This window comes from Chanodichthys erythropterus, chromosome 13 (assembly GCF_024489055.1).
Source record: "Chanodichthys erythropterus isolate Z2021 chromosome 13, ASM2448905v1, whole genome shotgun sequence".
In the NCBI taxonomy this organism is placed as follows: Eukaryota; Metazoa; Chordata; class Actinopteri; order Cypriniformes; family Xenocyprididae; genus Chanodichthys; species Chanodichthys erythropterus.
The window spans coordinates 42,332,997-42,357,639 of record NC_090233.1 but is presented as its reverse complement, the minus strand read 5'-3'; the positions used below and the strand labels follow the sequence as shown (position 1 = coordinate 42,357,639).

Here is a 24,643-nt window from a genome sequence, read left to right as displayed (position 1 = left end):
GTTCATTTGAACAGTTCGTTTCAAAGAACCGGTTCAAAAAAGAATTCCGCTGTTATATATTTTATGTCGTATTTTACTTCGTGTTCAACGCACTATCTATGACATTAGCAATATGCATGGCTGTTAATTGTAATTTCATGTATCCCATTTCGTTTCAGCCGTGATTTGGTTCACAAACAAAGTAATTTAGAAACGTCATAAATGCATTAATTTATACTGAACTTTTTTTTTGCAAATGCTCGGTTCATTAATAATCGCACAACTGAATGAAACGGTTTTAGGGAGATTCCTAAACGAATCATTCAGAAATCATCCGACTGAACGAATTAAACATCTCTAGCGTCGCGTGATTTGAGCGTCATCAGCTGCTGGCGTACATCAGTGGCGCACGTTGCACTTGGGAAATATTTTGCTATACGGTTTTATATGTAAAATTCTCATGGCAAACGGTGCGGAAGATGTCATATTTTGTCGTGGGGCGGGTCAAGTGAGTATTGAACCATTTTAAAAGAGAATTCACGTTATTAGATTTAGCTTGACTCGGTTGTATTTTAGAGTCCTATTAAAAATATATTTTTTTGCTCGTTAGCTACCATTTTGTTGGTTGCACAGTTGGAAGTCCAATAGTCCTAGTTTGTGCTTCTTTGACTTTGTGGTTTTGGTCTTGCAATTAGTTGGGGTAACAACGTCCAACAAAGATATATAGCTCGCAGAAGAGTTGAGTGGTTCATGATCTCTTCTCTTTCTTCAGAGTGATGATTCTGACATTTGGGATGATACAGCTTTGATTAAAGCCTATGATAAAGCGGTTGCGTCGTTCAAGGTAAGAGATGCGACTATGCAGCTGATATAATTCCGTTTACTTTGCTTCTTCTGTAACCCTGCTGTTGTTTTGCTCCTCCTTTTTTACTCACCAGAATGCATTGAAAGGAGAGGACAATGAGACACCACACAAAAGAGATAACCCCGGAAAGAAGCGGAAAAACAACAAAAAGAGTAAGAGCAGAAAAAGATGTAACGCAGCACCTGATAAAGAGGTAATCACGCACAGCGTCAGTACTTGAGTATCACTTTGGAGTATCACTATCCAAATACAGCTGAACTGAAATGTGTTACACAGTGGCAGGTTGGGGACTCCTGTAATGCTTACTGGTCTGAAGATGGCAACTTGTACTCTGCTACAATTTCCTCCATCGATCAGGAGAAGGGCACCTGTGTGGTCCTTTATACTGAATATGGGAATGAGGAGGAGCAGAACCTCAGCGACCTTCTGACAGAGGCTTCAGATTTGGATGAAGACACTCTGAAAACTTCAGATGTTTGTGGAGTATGACATTATCAATTAGACACTGACTGTAGTTATATGAGGGATTAATGATGCAGTTGTTTAATCCTTATATTAACTTGCCTAAATGCAGGTCAAAGAGGCTGAGTCCTCAACAGAGGAGAGTGATCGATCTTTAACCCCAAAGCAGTCCGGTCACCAGAAGCACAAATCTAAAGGCAGATCTCCCATGGGACCTCCATCGTGGATTCCTGGTTTCCCTCCTGGACTCCCTCCTGGACCCCCACCTGGACCCCACTTCCAAAAGGTGAATGTTAAAAATAGGCCTGTCGTGATTGATTAATGACGTCAAGTCACCTTTATTTATATAGCCCTTTTATACAGCTTGTTTCAAAGCAGGAAAATAATCCAAAGGAAAATAATATTCAATGATGCAAACAGAATTCAATTCCACTGTAAAGCAACTTTAACACTAGCACTACCGGAATTCTATAACTACTAGAACTGCCAATAGCAGTCATTTTGACTGTTCATACCAGACAGCAGTGAATGTCATTTTTGTCATGTTATATTTACTTCAAAGCTTCTATGGTCATGTTTTATGAAAAATGTGGGGTAATTTAAGCATACATAATATAATGTGTTCGTGATATTATTGTGTAAGAGACCAAGAGACATCGCTCTCTGCTCCTCCATCAGACTCTGCATCATCAATGTTCTCAAGCAAGGATAAAACCTCAGTGACAGTCATTTTCTTTCTTGTTGCCATTTTGACGGTAAAGCTAAGTTTTAGCTTAGCAAAAGCATACAAAACTGCCAGAGAATGGTTGCTAGGCAACAGCTACGCACATCTTTAACGGCGGGAAAAAGCGCTGAGGAGATACAACGCCTGTAATATGTGCGGTCAAATTGACCGCTATGGCCATTCAAGGTAGAAATACTCAGAACTCTTTTGTGTTTTGTAATTTTAATAAAATAACAATGTAAAAATAAAATTTACATTAATTTAAGAAAAGTCATGGAACTGTAGTTATATGGGTTTTATTTCAACAAAGTTATTACATTGAAAATCTTTAAAACGGTCAAAATGACTGCCTTGGTAGTTCTAGTGTTAAAAATACAATAGTAAACAGTCATTATCCAGCTGAAATCAGTTCAGTGTTGATTCAGTTTAGTTCAATAATTATGTAAAGTTTGTCAATTATGGAATGGGTTCATTTCAACTATAAAGCAGCTCTGGGGAAACCAGTGATCATCACCCAGCTCAGTTCAGTTCTCATCCAATAGTGTTAGTGCATTCAAGTCAATAATATTGCTGACTATTAAGTGTCTTTACCTAAGCAAGCCAAAAGGTGACAATGGCAAGAAACTCAAACTCCATCAGTGACAGAAATGGAGAAAAAGTCAGACTGGATTAATCAATCATATGATCATCGTTTATCATTTGATCTAATTGCAATTATTTGAGATGAGCACAATAATTGTGTTGTTTATATTTCAATTAAATTTTCCCATCCAAATAAGGGAAATTTAAGCACTTTAAATGGTTAGTTCATCCAAAAATGAAATTTCTGTCATTAATTACTCACCCTCATGCTGTCCCACACCTGTACGAACTTTTTTGGATGAAATCCGAGAGCTTTCTGACCTCCTTATACACAGCAATGTCATAACCAATTTCAAGGCCCAGAAAGCTAATAAAGACATCGTTAAAATAGTCCATGTAACTACAATGGTTCAACCTTAAAGGTCCCATGACATGCTACTTTTTCGATGCTTTTATAGAGGCCTAAGTGGTCCCTAGTACTGTATCTGAAGTCTCTTTCCCGAAATTCAGCCTTGGTGCAGAATTTCAGCCACTATGAGCTAGTGTTGTCACGATACCAAAATTTTGACTTCGATACGATACCTAACTTAAATATCACGATACCGATACTTAAACGATACTATGGCAAAAACCTAAAACAGCAGGAAAAGTAAATAAATAACATATGACAGAACTTCTTTCTTCACCAGCGTTCAGGCTGATAATTCTGGATTTGAGCTTCATTGCTGTGAAGTTAGTTAATTTAATATATATATTATTTTCATGCTCAATAAAATTGTAAATTATTTGCTGTTACGCTTTTTTGCTTTTTTATACATTTAGGTGTTTTTGACAGTAAGATTATTGTAAAAAATTAGATTACTGTAAATAATTAGAGCAATGCTATTAAAGCATAAATTGGTTTAAAATAACTATATACCCTTCACATATTTATATAGTTTTAAATTAATTTTATTTTTGCAAACAGATATCACTTATTAAACTAAGACTCAATAATACACGTCTTTGCGGAGATCTGCTTGCACGAGTTAAATAAATAAATAATACTCATTTAATGTTTGAGAGCATAAACAATGCTGGTATCACATTCACTAACCTATCGCTCTTTAAATTCTTTGTACAAATCGGGATGTTTGATGGCAAGATGCTTTTGACTCCCTTCGCTTGCATTATTTTGTAACATCTTTTGCAGACGGGCTTTGTGGTGTCCGTGGGCTTGCCCTGGCTGTCGGCAATGTAAGCAAAATAATGCCATATTTCGCTTCGTGCATCTGCTTTCTCAACAATTTGTGGACGGTCTGCAAGAGCACCTGTATTTACAACCATGCCTCTCGTTCCGTCACCATAAAAGTCGTTGCGCAGTTGAGAGGAATAAACATGCACTCAGTGTGCCTTAGAAGCAGCGCGCTGCACGCACACTGCCCCCTGCTGTCGCACATTAGGAAATACAGCTGGCACTCAAAGTACCGGTACTAATAAAATGAAGAACCGGACCGTTTTTAAAAGCAGGCTATCGCGATACCTTTCTAGTACCGGTATATCGTGCAAGACTACTATGAGCTAGTCCCACAATGAGCTTTCCTCAGGACGTGTTGTTTCTGGGTCTGTAGCTTTAAATGCTAATGAGGAGGAGAGAGGCGGGGCAGGGTGGAGGGTGGGTGTGGCCTTAACCAGCTTGCGGCTATGGTACCAAGCGCTAATGTTGACAGTGGATGTATCGCAATGGCTCGTAGACACGCAGTTGTTCAAGCATTTCAGTTTGACCCAGAATCTGATCCGGATGGAGAAGTTGCAACTCAGCGGCTACAGCAGGATGTCTCCGAATGGTTAGTTTAAAACATTGTGTCTGGATACGCACTTTTGTTGGTTTATGTTACTCTGATTTGCTATCGTGTATATATATATTATATATATAATTATTATTATAGACACTAACCAGCGCAACTAAATTAGTCCTCTGCCATTATTACAAATACCTTTTTGCATGGGTGCCGTTGTGGAAAATGTGCTACCAACATCATTTATTTGTTTACATATTTTATATTTCATAAATCTTAAAAGGTTTTACAATCTTATTACAATTAAATCAAGCTCTGCAATCTGGAAATGTGGATATCGCGTGCGCCAACAGCAGTTATCCGAACAACAAAGAAATGTACAACACTCGCGTTACAGTGTGTGTATTCACACATATAACGTTACTTGATGCGGTCTACAATAGCGACAGTAACTGGGCTGTATTGGCCCACGTTGAGGAAACTGTGTGGCGCAGACCTACAAAACTATGGGAAGTTGTATCCGCGTATTACCAGAGAAAATAAAATTAACCCACTGTTTCCTCATAGGCTCGGATGAAGGAACTAAAAAAATACTTTGGTGTTCATTTGTACATCCAAACACTGAGCAACTGCCATGCTTCGCTCGTTTACAAGCCATGATGTCTCTCGAGGGAAAAAAATATATATATTGTGCTCGAATCTCACTGTAGTAGCTCATTTTCTCATGGGCGGGCAAAGCAGAGAAAGGGGAGGTAACCTTTCCCCGTATGACGACATATAGGGAAGACTCCAGATTGGGCCGTCTGAGTTTTCATTTTCTCAATTTGCCCAGGGCTCGGTTTACACCCATCGCCATTTCTAGCCACTGGGGGACCATATGCAGGCTAGGGGAACTCATATTAATGTTAAAAAACCTCATAAAGTGCAATTTTCATGCCATGGGACCTTTAATGTTACGAAATAATGATAAATACTTTTGTGTCAAAAAAGACTTTATTCAACAGTTTCTTCTCTTCCCTGTCATTCGCCTATGCTGTTGACGTTGTATAAACAGTGCAGTGCTTCCGAGTTCTACGACAGAACGCTGGCTCATTATGCATTGTATTTATATTTTCTTAAAAATAATTATTATATAAATATTATTATTTTTCACAGAATTAAAGTAAATCATATTTTAATCATATGGTAAATCATAAGCTAAATCATACTATAAATTGTATTAAATGATATACTATTGCAAATGAAAAAAATAACATTTTACGCTTAAATCATTATTCGCAATTATTTGAATGACAATTAATCGTCAGTGCAAAATTCATGAAAGTGACAGGCCTAATTAAACATCTGTGGCTGCCATCTTTTCTTGTTATATTCAGCATTACAAAGTGATTCTCAGCTTGCCAGATAAGTTGCTTTTATATTGCTTCACAGAAAAGATTAAAGGCCCATCGACATTAAGAACAATAACTATAATGAAAACTATATTAGCATCCACACCAATGCACAATAATGTTATGTTTAAAATAAGCATCCGCTGCTGTTATTTTGTCTGCCGCTTTAAAGTCTCTTTAAAATCAGGTGGATTCTGATTGGCTTGTTTTTATCCTTCATCTGCTGGAAATAAAAAAAAACTTTATCATTGTAGTTATCATCCTCTGTGTAATTGGGCCTTAAGACTCTGTTCTCTCCAGACGGATGGCAGACGATCAGAAGGTCCTGGACATTTGTTCCCTGGATGGCCTCCCATGATGCCACCAGGTCCCCCGGTAAGAAGCAGCAACTTATTCTTATATGAAAAGTGATCTAGTAAAACATTTACAGCTTTTCATGGGGCAGATTAACTGTTTTTTTATTTTTAATGAAAATGTGAATGTATTGTTGGTCCAGATGATCCCACCGCCTCCACCAATGAGTCCAGACTCTCTAGAGGATGACGAGGCTTTGGGCAGCATGCTTATTTCCTGGTACATGAGCGGCTATCACACAGGATACTATTTGGTAGTTATTCTTTTTGCTGTTCACAAACATCTTTTTGTGCACCTGGTTTTATATTATCAGAAAGATCTCTCAACTCTTGTCTCTTGCACAGGGTTTAAAACAAGGTCGTAGAGAGGCTGCAGCATCTAAGAAGTCACATCGGAAATAAAGATTCAGCGGTTTGTTTTTCAGCCCTATAATTTCACAGATTGTTGCTAAAATTTTACCTTTCACAAATTACTTTAGGCTTATGGGGAATTGGGTTGAGTAGATATACTACAATGTATACATAATAAACCCAATTTGTTAACATTTAAGTGTTTCTGTAAGATAAGTATTTTATGAATTTTACTGAAGTACTACTTTTTTTCCCCCCATATAGAACGAAATATGAACGTGATGATGCAGCAGACTTGATTCACTTTTTTTTTTTGTATTCTTTGTAAATAAATAAATGAATTAAAACTGTGCTCTTTTCCAAAGCGTGTTTGTGTGTGCACATTTTTATTAGATCACTTTGACTGCCTACAAACAAAAACTCAATCTGCTTGATGTAAGTGAATCACCAGCATCACACCATGATTCTCTTCATTTAGCTTCATACTTCTCAGTTTGTTTTCAGCAATAACTTGGAGAACCTCAGTTTTCTTGTTCTGTTCCTCTTTCTACTGCCACATCCACATTCTCCACCAAGGCTTTCACTTTTGTCTTTTTTTCTTCTTTCTTCCCACAACGGTCTTGGTTTCTTTTTGTCTCAATTTTTTTTTTTTTTTCATTGAAAAAGTTTCTCTTGCAAAGTTTTACCAGACAGGAATTTACATTTTCAGAGTATGCCGGTTCTCTGTGTTTTATTTTCATTGTCTCTCACTATCGTTCTTCTCTAGACACTTTCTGCTTCCACCTCATCCTAAACCACTTCAGTTGAATCTCTTTACTAACTCCACTCATCATGATGCCTCAACTGTATATAGAATGTTCATAACCATATGATTAATGTAGCTTGGTTACTGTTGCTATGGGTGCATGCTTAAGGAACATATGATGTCTTGAGAGAATTTAAAGAAATAAGAAACCTATATTTCAATGTTTGATTACTTCTTTAGATGTTATTAAATGTATGTACTATTAATATAGTAGCGCGCACATACACATCTTTTAGCAGGAATGAAGAAACATTTTATACAAATCTGACTGTTTATTTATTGTTTTTTTTACATTTCATAAATGCATACATTTCATCTACATCTATTTTTATGTTGCCCTAAGTCCATTTCACCATAAATTATTTAGAATAGTATAAATTATAAAAAATGCTGGTGACTCATGGCTGCTTAGAACAATTATTTTGAAGAAAAAGTCATATATTACATAGAAGACATTAGAAAATGTCAGAAGTAGCTTTCAGAAATGAAATATAAACAAAAATGTGCTCAAACTAAAGCCATACATTTTCCTCTTTAAAAAAAAAGAGCATATTAAATCACAGCGCTTTGCCCACCAACTATAAGGGTACAAGTGAAATCAATTCCGATTTGATGTAAATAAAAACTAAATTTGCATCAGCTTAAAACTGTTCAAGATCATAAATAGAGGAAGACATTAGAATTGCATTAGTTAAATGTAGTTCCCTGTACCCCAGCTTGTGGTAAAACTCTGATTTTACTTTACACGATGCAGCAGATTTCTGCCATTAGGCTCCAAAAATATCTTCATGGTATCTCTTCTCCACCTGCCAACAAAAAGATCATGATGGTGTGAGTTCACTGGTCACATAGCAGTTCGTACAAGGCCACGAGGATTGAACCAGCGAATCTCACCTTCAACTTCTCCAGATATTCTCCAGCTTCTGTGATGGTCATGCCTGTTTTATTCACCAGGATATCTTGCAAAGTGCTAGCAACATCACGGGCCATGTTCATGCCACCGCAGACATACAGATGACCTGCGTTCTTGTGTAGAACCTCCAAGGCCTTTTCAGATAGCTGCTCCCTCAAGACATCCTGTACATACATCTGTTCCGAACAACACAAGCTTACAGTTACAGACAGAAGACAAACTGATGCCAGTGTAAGTGCATCTGATGAACAGTGCAGACTGAGAAAACCTTATTGAATTTTGACACAGTAAATAGTAATAAATAAATTTATTTTTGAGTACAGCGTAAATAGGACTTTAGAGATGTACCTTTTGTTTACCAGGCTGGCGAGAATAAGCTGTATTGACATTGTCCAGAATGCCATCAAGTCTCAGCTTCAGTGTTTCTACTTTATACAGATGGTCTGTTTGTGAATCACGGCACCCAAACAGCAGTGTCATAGGAGTCGTTTGCAGACCTAAAAATGAGGCGATTAAATAAGGCAATTAATTTAGGACAAAAACTTTGAGGATTTATAATATGAATAAGAACTAAAGACGGTTCTATTTTGACTTATATATCTAGAAAATACAACGGTACTGTTTAAAAGCTTGGAGTCGGTAATATATCTTATGCTCACCAAGGCTGTATTTATTCAATCAAAATACAGTAAAAACAGAATTATTGCGTAATATTATTACAATTTAAAATGACCGTTTTCTGTTTGAACATATTTTAAAATGTCATTTATTCCAGTGATGGCAAAGCTGAATTATCAGCATCATTACTCCAGTCTTCAGTGTCACATGATCCTTCAGAAATCATTCTAATATGCTGATTTACTCAAGAAATATTTCTTATCATTATCAATTTTGAAAACAATGCATTACTATTAGTTTTGTGGAAACGTGAAATTTATAAATGTGAAATTTACTTATATTTAAATTATGTAAGTCTTTACTGTCACTTCTGATCAGTTTAATTCATCCTTGCTTAATTAAATGCATTTAAAAAAAACCTTATTGACACCAAACTTTTGAACAGTAGTGTATAACTGGTCAAATAAAATTCAGGATATTGTGATAACTGGTTTGTCATCATTATATGCTTGTGTGTCTAAACTTCATGACCTGGGTTAAGGGTTATGGGTCACCCCATAAAGGTTAGTTCACCCAAAAAATGAAAATTATGTCATTATTTACTCACCCTCATGTCGTTCTACCCCCGTAAGACCTTCGTTCATCTTCAGACCACAAATTAAGATATTTTTGATAAAATCCAATTGCTCAGTGAGGCCTCTATTGCCAGGAAGATAATTAACACTTTCAGATGCCCAGAAAGCTACTAAAGACATATTTAAAACAGTTCATGTGACTACAGTGGTTCAACCTTAATGTTATAAAGCGACAAGAATACAAAATAACGACTTTTCAACAATATCTAGTGATGGTCGATTTCAAAACAGCTTTACGAATCTTTTGCTTCGAATCAGCAGTTCAGAGTGCCAAAGTCACGTGATTTCAGTAAACGAGGCTTCATTACGTCATGAGTGTTTTGAAATTTCAATGATTCACCACTGGGGGTCGTGACTTTGGCAGTTTGATACACGCTCCGAACCACTGATTCGAAAGATTCGTAAAGTTTCATGAAGCAGTGTTTTAAAATCGCCCATCACTAGATATTGTTGAAAAGTCGATATTTTGTTTTTTTTGGCACACAAAAAGTATTCTCGTCGCTTCATAACATTAAGGTTGAACCACTGTAGTCACATGAACTGTTTTAAATGTGTTTTTTTAGTAGCTCTTAAGCATCTGAAAGTGTTAATTATCTTGCTGGCAATAGAGGACTCACTGAGCCATCGTGATTTTATCAAAAATATCTTCATTTGTGTTCTGAAGATGAACAAAGGTGTGGAACGACATGAGGGTGAGTAATTAATGACAGAATTTTTATTTTTGGGTGAACTAACCCTTTAAATTAGGAGCTCACATATATTACCTGTCTTTTTCATGTCGTGCATGCGCTGTTGCCAGAAGCTGCGGAAAGGAGCAATACCACTGCCAGCCCCTATCAGAATAACTGGAGTTCTGGGGTCCTCTGGGAGATGAAACCCACCCGAGCTGAAATAATGAGCAGTAAACAAGTCAAGTTTTCTATATTATTAACATATGGAGTACAGAATGTTAAAATGCCTTAATAAATATTTAAATGAGATATTCATATTCAGCATTTAACTAACTAACATCAGTACCGGTGGATGAAGCAGGGAACTGTGTGTCCTCTTTTGATGGTGTTAAGCCATGTGCTGCAGGTGCCAAAATGCATAGGGCCCTTTCCTCCTACGATAAAACAGAACAGAGCGTTATCCTCATGACTGGTGAAACATGGCATTTGATTATCAAAGAATTATCCATTATATGTTTTTGTTTTGTATGTTTGTTATACGTTTAGTATCATACCCTGTGTGTGGTACTCCACCACAGACACCGTGAGGTGCAGCTCGTTCGGATGACGGTCCAATGAGGAGCTGACAGAGTACAGACGGGGCTTCAGCAGAGGAATCTGACTGAGAAGGAAGGCGGTAGGGACTTTTAGAGAGGGAAATTCTTCAAGCACCTCCAAAAAGGTGGGCCTGTAGAAATCTTTCCATGTAGAATATTCCTGGAAATCCTACGGAGAAATGGTACAGTGCTGTAAATCTACTGGTAATATGTTTAATTTAGAATAAAATCATAAACAAATGTCCCATTTAAATTCTTATTAAAAAAAAGAATGTAACGCAATTACCGATGCAAGTGCCTCAAGCCGTTTGCGATCCTCTTCTTGACCAGCCACTGTAGAGAGTTTGCGCAGCAGACTTTGTGATGGTGGAGTCGTGACATCAAGGAAGTATGTTAGAGCCTGGACCAGAGTGCAAGCAGGCATACGCTCATCTGTCTGCCATCTCATTTCCTCTGAAAGACAACACAGGAAAGAGCCATATAAGTAAGCTTGGATTTTGGGGACCTTCTTAACTATACTTGCATATAGTTTATTATAACTGCCATTAGTGATTGTTACCAGGGCTAGAGTCAGAGAGGGACTCCAAGTGAAGGCTCTGGTTAATAGGAGGGGCATCTGGGAGATGCTTCACAATACCATCCACCAACTCTGCAGAATTCTCAGGAAAAATCCCCACATGATCTCCAGGGGCAAAGTTCAAGGCTTCTGTGTTTCCATCCGTCATCAGCTCAACCAGGATAGTAGAACGACTGAAAGTATAAAAAACAGCACCGTCAAATGTGTACAAGCCCAGCTAACAGGGAATGTTCTCAGAACTTTAGCTCACGTTCTGACAAGGTCCTCTCAGAGTTATAAACAAATGTTCTACCAGTAATGACAATAGAGCGTAAATTAAAACATGTCTGGTCTTTAATAATGGAATTTTCCCTTACCGTTGATAAAAAAACGTTTTTAAAACATTTAAAAACTAGATGATTGAACGTTCAGAGAACATTCAGAAATAACCTTACTATAATGTTACTACAATAGCTTAATTGTTAGCTGGGAGTTAGTTAGTTAGGTAGTGAAATTGTAGATTCAAACCTTGACTGAGCGCTCTGCAGTTTCTGCCTTCTTTTCAGCGTCATAGGAAACATAGTTTTAGAGTGAAGAGCAGACAGTGCTGTAAAAACATATATGCAAATACTTTAAAATAATATAAAACCTGGTGATTAGTGAGTTTAGATAAAACCTAATTAAACTTAGTGTGTTGAAAAGTAGAGTTAGAGGTGTACCTGTAATTTGGTCCAGAGCGCAACTGTCATGCTGCAGTCTGTATCTCTGTGGTTCCCAGCCGTCCGACTGTTGCTCAACACTCTTCAGCTTTGTTTTAATGTTGAACTCCTCACATGCATCCTTAAAAAACAGAGGTATGCCATTCATTTGTTGTTCATTTCTGTATTGGTATATGATTTATTTATTTGATTCGTTGAATTATGGAGGTAATTATTGAAGCCTCGCCAACCTTAAAAGCAGTGCAAGCCCAGGCAGAGAAAGCCTCATCCTGCCCGTTAAGTTCATCTCCCTCCCCTGTGGCAGTCAGACGCTTGGCCCCCAGATCAGCAAGCTTGTCATCCACATCATGGGCAAAAGCACAGAACTGTGGGTACACGCGTGAGCCAAGGCCAAACACACTGTACCTGTATTGAGAAAAGGAAGTCAGGGATCCTGTTCTACAAGAGCAAATTTGACAAGTGAAAAAAGTGAAAATCTTTGCATTGTTAGGCTACAAACCTGACATCGTTTTTCAAGTTTTGCAAGCTGAAAAGCTGCTTCCTGAAGCTCTGAGGGAAACAAAATATTAACATCAAAATCAATTCCTGTGGAAATTACCATTTTGGTACAATACTTCAAAAGTAGAAAATGAATACTTTCATTCTGGATGCTTTAAACCGATTAAAAGTGACAGTAAAGTCGTAACGTTACCAAATATTTCTAAGTCAAATAAATGCTGTTCTTTTGAACTTTCTATTCATCAAATAATGTAACACACTTTCCACAAAAAAGCAGCACAAGTGTTTCCAACGCTGATAATAATAAGAAATGTTTCTTGAGCAGCAAATTAGAATGATTTCTAGAATAATAGCTGCTGAATATCATTATTTAATATGATAATATATTACTGGTTTTACTGTTTTTGCAGCCAAAACATAAAAGAAATCTTAATGACCCCAAACTTTTGAATGGTAATATACAGTATTTGTATTATATATTTCTACATAATAAAATTAATATAACCATTCACAAAATTATGCCCATACCACTCCATTTCCTGGACTTTCCCCATTGCCGAAAGTACTGGTGACGACCATCAGAAGGCTCTCTGTCTCAAGCTCACCGAGATCATAGTCCTCCATGCATACCAGCTGTATTTGAACACAAGAATGAATCTTAGTTTTGGATCACATGCTTTTGTTGTTGTTCATATACTGCACTGTAAATAATACAGTATTTGAAAGCATTTTTCAAAGACAGCATTTCTTACCCTGGAGTCGAAGGCACGGCTGAGCATGGTGTTCAGTTTTTTGGCAAAGGTCAGTGACTTCCCTGTTTCGGTGGCATAGAGAACAGTGCAACGCACTCTCTTGGCCATGACTGCTTTGATGAGTATTTGAGAAAAAAACACTGCTCTAAAAGAGAAAGAACAGTATTTGTATGTAAATGGCATTGCTCGTTGGCATTAATGTAGTACATCGTTGTTTTGTTTGGAAAAGATGCTGGTCTGTTAGTACCTTATTAGTCCTTTGAAGTTGACCTTACGTCTCCAAAGTCCTTTCTTCTCATCTTTCCATTTGTGTGTTAGCCACGCATCAGCCTTAAAAAAAAACACCACATATACACTATATAAAGAAACTTTGGCAGTGTAAATAAACACTGCTGTTCAAAAATTAGGAGTTGGTAAGATCTTCCAACATCTTCAGTCTCACAAGACCCTTCAGAAATCATTCCGATATGCTGATTTGCTGCTTGAGAAACATTTATTATTATTATCAATTTTGAGAACAGTTGTGCTGCTCAGTGTTTTTGTGGTGATTGTGATACATTTTTTAGGATTATTTGATGAATACAAAGTTCAAATGAACAGCATTTATTTGAAATAGAAATCTCTTGAAACATTATACATGTCTTCACTTTCACTTTTGATTCATCCTTGCAAAAAAGTTGAATCTCCAAACTTTTGAACAGTAGTGTACCTGGACAGGGGTATCTGTCTTGTTTATATGTTACATCTCTAGTGGTGTCTATGATTTCCCACCAATTCCAAAAATATGTTTGATTTTTAATCAGAATGTTTGATACCTGATAAAAGAAAAATGGAGAAAGGATGTAGTTGAGCATCTCCTGATGGTACACGGGGGTGAGGGAGCCAGACATGGGCGGGACCAGCCACACCCAATCAGCTGGACAACCTCCACGCAGACGAACCTCTGTCTCCAAGTGCTGCATGAAGGACTCGCTTGCTGAATGATGGTCCGTGATAGTGACCTTACGTTTCTGCGCAGCAATAGCAACATAAAATCCAATAAATATCTTTCCAAAGTCTATTTTTAATATGTATAATTTCAGATACAATAACAGTGATCTTAAATCAGTTATCATATCAGTATTTCAACAGTACAAAAAGGACACTTTACCTGAAAACTATGAATCACCGCAACATTGATAGCCACGAGTGCCTGGTCTTTCCACAGTGAAGACAGCTTGCGTGTCTCTAAGCCCATTAGCTGGCCAACGCGCTACAGGACATAAAGCAGTAAAAGCAGATCATAAGTATCAAAAGAATCAAGATGTGCTAAGCTACCGCCATGAGACAGTGAGGCCGAACTACCTCCAAAATGTTGTAGCGCTGGCTGTCACAGAAGTCCCTCACTCCAATCTCTGTGCCCATGTACCAGCCGTTGAACGGACATGCTGTGAATTCCAGACCGCCGATTTCCATTAGCATGTTGGCCACTGCAGGAACTGCATACCACTTGAGGTTTAGATCTTTGAACCATTCATACCTGGACAAAAGCAGAGAACAATACTGTTTAATTAGAGGATAACCTGTGATAATATTTTTCTGAAACTATAATTTTTCAATTCCTCAAATTTAGAAATCAAATTTCACCCTCTTTTTTCTAAAATTACCCAAATCACTTACTCTGGATGCTCTATTGGGACCTCCAGAATCAGTTCTGGAGGAATTTCAAAAAGTTCAGGGTCCTCTCCATTCGCCTGCAGGACTAGTGGGAGCACATCAAAGCGACCATACTTCGGTTTCCATCCTAGCTGAATGCACACCTATAATAACAGCAAAGTCCCTTTGTTATTCTATAGTCTTTGATAAGAGTGCACAATTTCCAGCAGTTATCATATATGAATATTTCTTAACAGAGGCAAATGGTTGGCAGGTGCCTTTAAAAAAAGGCAAGAGATCATGTGGAACACAGTACATACATTTGTCCTCTTCAAAGCTTCTATTTTAATTACCTGTGTAAACTCCACACCTGCTGGGTCCCCGATCACACTACCATCTTCCATCTGATAGCCAGCGTACTTTATAAGCTGACCGTTCCATATCCGGAAATCATGATCTCCATCTGTTCTTTGAGGGAACACAGTGATGGCAGACCTGCCAAAACCAAGAGGATAAGAGGAGCTCCTCGATTAATCAAAGTCAAAATTCTTTACACATTGTCTAGTTGATAGTTATTAATGAGGAACTATCTAAATTTGATTTTACTTGATTAGTTAAGCTTTAAGTTTCCATATTAGCTGATAGTAGCTGAAGTGTTAATGTAGTACTGCTCATTTATCCTGCATTACTTCCTGAATAGTTATGTATCAATGACAGTCAAGTGTTACCGCATTGCCTATTCAGTGCTGTCATGGTGCAGAGAGTGCCAGACAAAACAAAGGACGGAGTATCCAAAATAAACAGTCTTTAATGAATCCAACAAGAACAAGCAGGAGATTTCAGGAGTAAGAGTATAACACAACCACAAAGATGATACTAGACAAAAAAACTGAATGAAACTCGGGACTAGAATACATTGAACAGAATCTAATGATCAGTGATTAACCATAAAAACAAACTAGAGCGTGAATGAGTAACCAAGTGATCACATATAAATTATATTACCTTTTAAAATACTCGTAATCAGACCACAGTTTTTTATTGATTACATGTTATTCTTACAATGGCAGTAAATAATTCATAAATTCTCCCAACTACTTTTTTTTCATTTAAGCTTTCCTCTCAAAAAAAAAAAAAAAAAAAAAAAAAAAAAAAGTCTACTGCTTTTATATACGTTCAAAAAATCTTTGAGGTTTGTGGAATTGCACACACAGACTTTTGTCTTATGTGAATTTGTACATTATGTTCATGTCATATTTATATGCAATGCAGGGATTCCCCAACGTTTTTGTCAGCTGAACCTCTTTGCCCCTAATATATTTACCTGAAGTACCCCCTGAGATTTATTAAGTTAGGTCAATAATAAAATTAGTCGATAATAATTAATAATAATAATAATAATTAAAGCTGCAAGCAGCTTTTCCCGGGGTTCAAGCCTTTAAGGCCTTTAATAAACACATATGCATAAAAAGCTATTGAGCTTTATTTAGCAAGCATGTCACCATTTAAATCACAGATGAACAGCTATGATATCTGCTAAACCAAACACAGAAAGAAAAGGCTTAAACAATAATACGCATGCTTACACACACACACACACACACACACACACACACACACACACACACACACACACACACACACACACACACACACACACACACACACACACACACACACACACACACACACACACACACACACCACTTATTGGTTCACTTTCATTCTGTGTCAAAACAGTATCTGTTTTGTGTTTGAAGTATATTTTCCATGTTCACTACATTAATTAAACGTGCTTACAAACACATTTTGTTGCAGATATGGATATTTGAAATCAATAATGAGGTAAGAAAATGCTTATTCCAGGTTTCCCATTAAAAAATAATCATTTTCAGGTCTCAATGTAATTGTAATGATATATTATTGCAAAAAACATACGTCAAATGAACAAATCAAGAGGTAAACCTTGACAAAATGTGATTTGTAATGATATTATAAGGATTTATATAGTTTAAAAGGGATATAACATGACAAAACCTTGTAAAAACCTTAAAAATCTTGAACTATATTAGTGGCCTTCTACTGCCATCTGGTGGCAAATGACAATTTCAGGACATACAAAACATATGAACACTGTCATTCAACACATTTTTAACTGTTAGAGGTAGCTATTGTCCCCATCTCCATGAAATTGCTTATTTAGAGTCATGTCACACGTCCTTGCTTATTTTCAGAAAGATCTGAGCATTCCTCGGAGAGATATATGGCTTTCAGGGACACTTGGTGAAGGCCACATTTTGAAATTACCCTTTTATATCCACTAATGCAAAGGTTCAATTTTTTTTTTTTTTTTTGATTATTATTAAACAACAGAGTCCAGAGAATTGTACTGCATTGGTTTTATTCAGATTGAGCAAAACACCTGATTAGTATGCAAAAGTGGGTTTTTAAAATATTCTTGAATGAACGATTTGATTGACAAAATTAATGATGGGTAACGAAATGTTTACTCCAAGTCTCCTTAAAGTTTCACATAATGTGGCACAATTGTCATTAATACCTCAACCGAAATAAAGTGATGCATTTTGACAAAATGTGATTGTAATCATTAAAGGTGCTAAAGAGGATGTTTTGTTTTATAAATTTTTGCAATATTACTTGAAACTGTCTTTACTAACTGATAAAAGACTATTTATTAGGTGCACTGAAAGGAATAATATTAATAAACATCATCTGTGCACGAGGTAGGGCCTTAAAAACATCAGCCAATTGTCTACGCGATCATCACGTAAACGATTGGCCCTCTGGCTTGTCAATCACTGCCGTGATGTTCCTTGTGAGAGACGAGTGCGGATTGGCCCTCTGGCTTGTCAATCACTGCCATGACGTTCCTTGTGAGAGACGAGCGCAGCTGCGCTCTCCAGTAACTTTCCACACTCTACAGGAGCTGCATGCAATGTTTTTTGTCAGGAGACAGGAGTAACAACTGCAGATTATGTGTTACCTGCGGTGAGTCCGACATAATGAATCCAACAAACACGACACAGCGAATGCCGGTGGTAAACACTCGTGTACCAATATTCGTGCACGAGTTTTGGGAGGCGTTCCTTTGAAATGAGCTGTGTAGGAGGGGGGTTGTTCTTACGCATTTCAAAAACTCAGTAACAGTCTTTGGATTCTCAGTCGACGGAAAAATCCTCTCTATCACCTTTAACAGTGATTTTATCAAGTCTAAATATGCATTATAGAACAATATGACAATATGACTACTTTAACCTGCAGGTGGCAGCAAAGGACCATTCATTAGCATACTTTCATTTTAAAAATGGTCTGTTTTTGGTTTTGTACATTTTCCATGACTGCATTAAACATGCTTACACACACATTTTGTTGTAGATATTTGAAATACATGATAGGTAAGAATCTTAGTGCAAGTTCTGACACCAGAATGATGAATGAATGAATGATGAATGGGAATTTAGTTTTTCGCTTATATCTCGGGAACAGGACATCGAAAAATTCTGAAACTCAGAGGGTAGATAGTGTTTAACGAGTCCTGTTGAATGAGACCATTGTGGGGGTAATGGGTGGTGAGGGTCGGGAGTTACGCCTAGTCTAATGCATATCTTTTTGTGCTTATATCTCAAGAACGCCCAGACCAAATCGCATCTAGTTGGGGAAAGGGCCTTTCCAACGAGCCCTTCCCCAAGGTCCTAGGAGGTACGGCTCGGGAGTTACGGCCGTTTAAATCGGGGGTCCCGCAAACTAGCGATCTGTGGGGGGGTGTGTGTGGGGGGGGGGGGGGGGGTTGTCCCTGAGACCCGGAGAGGACCTTGAAATCCGAGTTTGAGCTCACGGGGACTTTCGGTTCCTGAGTTAGAAGCAAAAATGTACTGGGATTGTGACGTCATTGGCGGCCGCAATTTTAAATCGCACCCGCTGGTTTTTGGCTAATATCTCGGCGAAAATTCAACAAAAATGCCTGAAATTCATAGTGTGGACAGAGTTCATCTAGACAGTTCGAATGCTGGCTGGATTGGTTGAGATTTCATCTATAAACATAGGAACATTGTCATTTTTCATCATTGTAACTGTAATAACTTGTACAACTGTCGCCCAATCTCCACAAAATGTATCATGCTTATTTAGAACCATGAGTGGCAAATGCTCACCTATATTTGTGAAGTTACCAGTTTTCGTTTAGGATTTATAGGCTTTTGAGTACATTTTGCCACACCGATTTTCTAAATAACCCTGTTATAGCAACCCAAATGATAAAGTTCAATTGTTTTCGATAATTATTGATCTAGAGAGTCCAGAGAATTGTCCTGCATTGGTTTTGTTCCGATCGGGTGAAAAACCTAGGACTAGTTCGCAAAAGTAGGTTTTTCACATAATCATGAATATTTAATGAACGGTTTGATTGACAGCATCTATTCTTGAGGCAAAGTTGTTCAGCATGAGGAGATCTATCAAATGATATGCATATTGTCTGTATGTGTGAAACGCCACATGATTACAGAGACGTAAAACTAGTTAGCGCCAACTAGTGGCCGATTTCTTTCAAAATTCTCACAGACCTCTAAGACCATGAGTTGAACATGCCCACTGAGTTTTGTTCCGATTAGTCTAATAGGTGCTCAAACTTCATTGGCCGTTGGCGGCCATGTTTTTGAGATATGTCAGTGTCCTCATAGACTATCATGCCCCCTTGGACCAAGACACTGCATGCTAAATTTCAAGTTGACCGGACCAACGGTTGCGTAGTTACAGCTGTTTTCAGTTTTTTTCCAAGTTATAGTGCCATCTAGTGTCCAATCGACGCTATTTTGTTATTGTGACCAAAAAATGAGCCCATACACATGTGTACCGAGTTTGGTGCAAATATCTCATTTCGTTCTCGAGTTATAGCCATTTTAGTAAAAGTGGCTTTTTTTTTTTGATAACTATTGATATTCAAACTCCAGTGAACATTTCTGCACTGGTTTGGTTCTGATTGGGCGAAAAACCTAGGACTAGTTCGCAAAAGTAGGTTTTGGACAAAATTATAAATGCTGGAAAATTTTTCCAAGCGCAAATGAAATCAGTGATATAAAACACTTGATTCTATGACAAACGGTCTATGAGTTATTAGCGATTTTCAACTTTTGTTCGCTGTAGCGCCACCTATTGGCCAATTTTGACAAGTCCAGGTATCTGAGTAGCGAGCAAGACTACTATCATCTGACAAAGTTTCAAGTCTCTAGGCCTTACGGTTTGGGCTGCCCATTCAGTTTTAGCAAAGAAGAAATAAAATAAAAATCAGAGCAATTACAATAGGTTTTCAGCACTTTGCGCTTGAACCCCTAATAATACATAATCAGATGTCAGCTAATAGTCAAATAACATGCAAGTAAACAAATTTTAAAAATTATCTTTTGTAGTAAGTGTTTTATTTTTATTGTGTAAATTTTAAAATGATTTATTTTATTTTTTATGATTTAATAGCTTTTCATTAAACTTACAAACCCCTGCAGTTCCATCAGGAACCCCAGTCTAGGATACCCTGACATAATGACACAATTCATGTTGTTGATAACAAAGAATTGAATCTATTTTCTTTCTTTTTGTATTTTTATATCAATATGTTACAAGATTATCCTATTCAAATGTGATAAAAGCGTTAGGTCAAAAGTAATCTAAAAGTAGTCAGATTATATTAATACTGTACAATTTATTTATTTAGTTATGAGGGTTTTTTTATCCATTTATTTTTTATTTTCTTTGGTTCTGGCGTTTTACTTGCATTTCAACATTTCTGCCTCTGTAAATCAGCCGCACAAGGACAACATAATTATAGAACTGATGATAATGACCATATTGCAGTCAATACATTCAACTCACCTCAAGTTTCCTCCATTAGTAGCATACTTAAGATGAGTACACAAGGCATGAAACATGTCCTCGGCGGTCTTGCACTGACGCGCATCGAAAAGCTGAAGAAGAGACGTAGGCTTTATTTAGCATAAACTCACAACATAGCTGTAGAAGCTATCATGTGTAAAAAAAATTCCCAAACCTGTAAATTAGCCCACTGGATCCTGCCAATGCACCTCGGGGCGTTTCTCCATGCTTGTTTGGCTCCAAAAGCGAGTTCATCTGTAGTGAGTGAGTAGGACCCGGTCAGGGTGATCTCCAGTGTGACCCTTTCAATCCGAGCCTGGTGCTCCGTTGGATTGGAGCTACACAAAAAGGTAAAAATGAGTTATTCACCTTGTAAAGTAAACCGACTGTTACATTTCCATCCCTGTTTGTCAAATTGAAAGAAATATAATTTATACTATTTTCAGTAGCCTAATAAAAACAAATCTAGCCTATTATTCTACTTTGACGGGTTCCTAAACCTCACACCTCTCATATAAGGAAAATCTGTCAAAGTAAAAATGAAAGGCAGTTGACAGGATCTCCACCGCTCCTCCCACACAATCACTTCTCTCTCTCTCTCTCGACCTACTGTGGGCATGATGGGTGGAGCTGCATACCCTAACCCTTCCCATAACCATATCTCTCCACCCATTAAACAGTTAAGCTCCACCCTTGAGCTCCAGAGAGGTAAAGCTGAGGTAATTTTGCTCTGCAGCGAGCACCACTTGATGCATCATGATGACATTAGTCTATCAACAGGGTTTAGCCATTTTCAGCCAGGCTGGATAGAGAAAATTGAGTGCTGAATTTTAAGTCTGGCCCATAATATTATTCATGAATGTATTAGAATACTTGTCTGTAATGCTTAAATTGCAATGCCATATTTTTATGTAGGCCTATAGAATTCATTGCTCGTACATTTTGAATGATTTGTAGTACTGGTCGATGAAATCCACTGCCTGAGTGAGGATGTCATCTGAGGAAGGTGTGATTTTGGAACGACCACGTATCAGAGTTTTGGGATTCATTATGGAGCCCTCGCAAGTTTTGGAATTGCATGGTGTATTCTGGAAGGGGAAAAAATAAGATGTATTTCAAGTCATTTTTTCAAGCTATAAAAGAAAATTTTACAAAATAATTAAGACCTCATTCACATTTCAAATGTTTTAACTTCTGCATAACATCTACAGTCAAACCAAAAATTATTCAGACATTTTTTTTTATATTTTTTATGAATTTTTACTAGTGGGTGCAGGACACTATAGTTCATTCGTAAGTGAGGACAGCAAAATAAAGTAAACTGTGACATATTATACCCAAAAATTCTTCATACAGTGGACTACCAGTAAAATTGATAAAAATGTGGGACCAAAAATTATTCAGACACTTTGACCTGACCACGTTTTGCTTAAGTGTTATCTGACATAAGATACTTTTTTTCTGACAGTTTATCTATTTAGAGATATTACCATTTTTTAAAACTATAGTGAATAAACTGTATGAATGCATGAAATGTTCAAGGTGTCTGAATAAATTTTGGTTTGACTGTATATAATACTTAATAAGCATCCTCATCGATCCTCCATTGCTACAACAAAAAAAGTTATTTTGATTAAAATGTAAAGATACCTTAGCTGCTCTGTGATGCAGCGTATCCTGAAGGGTCGAGCCATCCTTATAGTTTCGCAAATGAACAGCGAATGGACATCGAACTGGGCGATCGACTGATAACTGCTAGTGTGAAAAAATAATATATTAATTAAACAGAAGGACATAATAAATATTTCGCAAAATAAGAGTTGCATAACTAACCTTAGATTGGACAGTCGTTTTGTCTTTTTCAACAGTTGTGGTTTGGAATTGTTTTCCCATCCTGCTGAAAATATTATTGCAGCCAAAACTTAATAATGTCTATAAGATTTACTGTTTAATATTCAGTTACAGTGTTGCTCTAACCTGACATCAAAAATTATGCAGAATAATTACAATACAGAGGAAAGACGTGTTAATGGCAGTTTTCATTAAATTAATGAAGAGTATTTACCTTTTGACAGTGGGTTTCTGTCTCGGTACCTAAACAGCAGGTTTCAGATTCTGGTTTAATCCGTTTTAACATCCTATTATATAGTGCAGTTAGGGATGCCTCTCATGACTGTATAGGGTGTGAACTGTAATAGATTACAATCAAAAGCACCTCTAACTGCATTCTTTGAAATGTAAAGGGAAGGACCATACAAATTTAAAAACTTCCTTGATCAGAAGCAAGGTGCTTTCCTTTTTCCTGAGTTACATAAATAGTAGACTACCAGACAAGAAGCGCGCTCTCTCTCACTCTCACCCCAACCATTGAATAAGCAAACCGGTGATTTGCAGTGGCGAATTTTGCTGTTTTGTTGAAGGATTTGTTTTTAAGATTTCAGGAAAAATTCACTCCTAATGTGTTTGTTTTAGGATCAAGATATTGTCAAAAACAGAATAAAATGGCAGTTAATTAATTTTATTGTTGGACATGCCAAACTTGCGATTTATATCACAAGAAGAAATAGAATGGAGAACAGACATGGTCAAGATGTTGTACTTATTTTTAAATCTTTTTTAAAGGCTAGGATTGGTGTTGAATATAAATACTATAAACTAATGAATGACACGAAGTCTTTTAAATTGCAGTGGTGTTAAAGTAATATTATTTGTACTGTAATTGAGGGAGATTTTAAATTTTTGATGTTACTAATTTAAATGCATTCGATTCAGTGATTTGTTGTCTGGTAAAATAATTTTTTTTTCTTCTAAAAAAAAATAAAAATAAAATAAAATAAAATAAAAATCTCAAATGCAAGTCAAATGCACACATAATTGTCAAAATGTCCATCATGTGGAGTATCTCACGTAAATACAGTCGGTTAAGGCTTAAGTGGATGTAAACATTTGGATGAAAACAGGATATTTGTCAGTATCCATGGATTCGGTCTTAAAGGGACCGTAGCTTATATATTTGTCATTAATGTTAATAAAACAACAAAATGTTAAATGCATACATGGTAGCCTATATAAACCTGTATCTTAAAAAAACAAGTTTATTCAATTTGTATCTCTATAGTATTTGTTGTATTGTTTGTAATTTGTATATGCAAATAACAAATTGTTGTTTATAACAATATAGCCTATATTGGTAATTATGCCCTTTGAAAGTTATTGGACACTGTGAAATTTTTGTTCTTTAAGTGTGTGACAAGCACATAAAAATCATTACTTTTTTTCATTAGAGTAATAATAAAGAAGCTGCATGTCCTACATTCATTAGTCTCACTGTGTTGTGCTTGGAAAACTGCAACATCACCAAAAAAGAGAAAGAGAGAGAGAGAAATTAAATGTATGTATCGGCGAGTACTAGAAAAAAAAAAAAAGTCCTTAAAAATGGTATCGGTGTGTCCCTACCAAAAATGAGACCTTTTGAACCGTATGATTCAACTACAGATTTCCAGCATTGTAGACAACAGAAAACCTTTTACTGGAAAACAAATATATTAGACAGAAAATGGCAGAAATTAACATATCATGACGTGACTATGACAATTGTAGGACATCTTTACATAATTTGTAGTATGTTGTATTTGTCATCAGCTTCACAGTGCCATTTCCAGTTTACCAAAGATAACGGATGACACTTGTGTACAACCACTGTCTTGCACGGATTCATGATATTTCCGCAATCTTATCTGTTTATCACCAGTCTTGAAGCTTCTTCCATAACTTCAGATTGGCATTTATCCCACTTGGTTCCTTTTCACGCCCATTGACTGATAGACAGGAATTCTTTAAATAAACATGTTCATTTCAGCTGGATTGATAGCAGATG

At 36.9% G+C, this 24,643-nt stretch overlaps 2 protein-coding genes across 4 annotated transcripts; one reads left to right on the top strand and one right to left on the bottom strand.

The window, feature by feature from the left end:
• Nucleotides 1–173: 173 nt before the first annotated feature.
• smn1 (survival of motor neuron 1, telomeric) lies at nucleotides 174–6,860 on the top strand. 2 transcript variants are annotated; one of them, XM_067406216.1, is made up of 9 exons: nucleotides 174–487; nucleotides 752–823; nucleotides 918–1,037; nucleotides 1,121–1,327; nucleotides 1,419–1,592; nucleotides 6,082–6,156; nucleotides 6,278–6,388; nucleotides 6,480–6,546; nucleotides 6,750–6,860. In XM_067406216.1, the coding sequence occupies exons 1-8, from the start codon at nucleotides 440–442 to the stop codon at nucleotides 6,534–6,536; spliced, it is 864 nt and encodes a 287-aa protein (XP_067262317.1). In that variant the 5' UTR covers nucleotides 174–439; the 3' UTR covers nucleotides 6,537–6,546; nucleotides 6,750–6,860. The 2 variants fall into 2 exon arrangements, with proteins under 2 accessions (XP_067262317.1, XP_067262318.1); XM_067406217.1 differs by having other exon boundaries at nucleotides 176–487; nucleotides 1,121–1,318.
• Nucleotides 6,861–7,535: 675 nt separating this feature from the next.
• Nucleotides 7,536–22,914, bottom strand: nos2a (nitric oxide synthase 2a, inducible). Of its 2 annotated transcripts, none has more exons than XM_067406329.1 (26): nucleotides 22,832–22,914; nucleotides 22,600–22,663; nucleotides 22,417–22,521; nucleotides 21,706–21,854; nucleotides 20,942–21,104; nucleotides 20,767–20,858; nucleotides 15,237–15,378; nucleotides 14,908–15,047; nucleotides 14,593–14,767; nucleotides 14,399–14,500; nucleotides 14,064–14,258; nucleotides 13,496–13,578; nucleotides 13,249–13,393; nucleotides 13,025–13,129; nucleotides 12,498–12,547; nucleotides 12,229–12,403; nucleotides 11,999–12,119; nucleotides 11,808–11,886; nucleotides 11,283–11,473; nucleotides 11,010–11,176; nucleotides 10,682–10,892; nucleotides 10,474–10,561; nucleotides 10,221–10,342; nucleotides 8,552–8,700; nucleotides 8,185–8,379; nucleotides 7,536–8,096 (listed from the first exon to the last, which is right to left on the bottom strand). In XM_067406329.1, the coding sequence occupies exons 2-26, from the start codon at nucleotides 22,657–22,659 to the stop codon at nucleotides 8,058–8,060; spliced, it is 3,243 nt and encodes a 1,080-aa protein (XP_067262430.1). In that variant the 5' UTR covers nucleotides 22,660–22,663; nucleotides 22,832–22,914; the 3' UTR covers nucleotides 7,536–8,057. The 2 variants fall into 2 exon arrangements, with proteins under 2 accessions (XP_067262430.1, XP_067262431.1); XM_067406330.1 differs by having other exon boundaries at nucleotides 22,417–22,518; nucleotides 22,832–22,908.
• Nucleotides 22,915–24,643: the final 1,729 nt, after the last annotated feature.

Excerpts from the sequence above, each read along its gene's own strand:
- nos2a (XM_067406329.1), bottom strand. The coding sequence starts at position 22,659 with ATGGGAAAACAATTCCAAACCACAACTGTTGAAAAAGACAAAACGACT. Across the intron at positions 21,855-22,416 it reads TGCATCACAGAGCAGCTAAG|AATACACCATGCAATTCCAA; the intron begins GTATCTTTACAT and ends TTCCCCTTCCAG. Across the intron at positions 14,501-14,592 it reads AGCGCTACAACATTTTGGAG|CGCGTTGGCCAGCTAATGGG; the intron begins GTAGTTCGGCCT and ends TATGTCCTGTAG.
- smn1 (XM_067406216.1), top strand. The coding sequence starts at position 440 with ATGGCAAACGGTGCGGAAGATGTCATATTTTGTCGTGGGGCGGGTCAA. Across the intron at positions 824-917 it reads AAGCGGTTGCGTCGTTCAAG|AATGCATTGAAAGGAGAGGA; the intron begins GTAAGAGATGCG and ends TTTACTCACCAG. Across the intron at positions 1,593-6,081 it reads CTGGACCCCACTTCCAAAAG|ACGGATGGCAGACGATCAGA; the intron begins GTGAATGTTAAA and ends TGTTCTCTCCAG.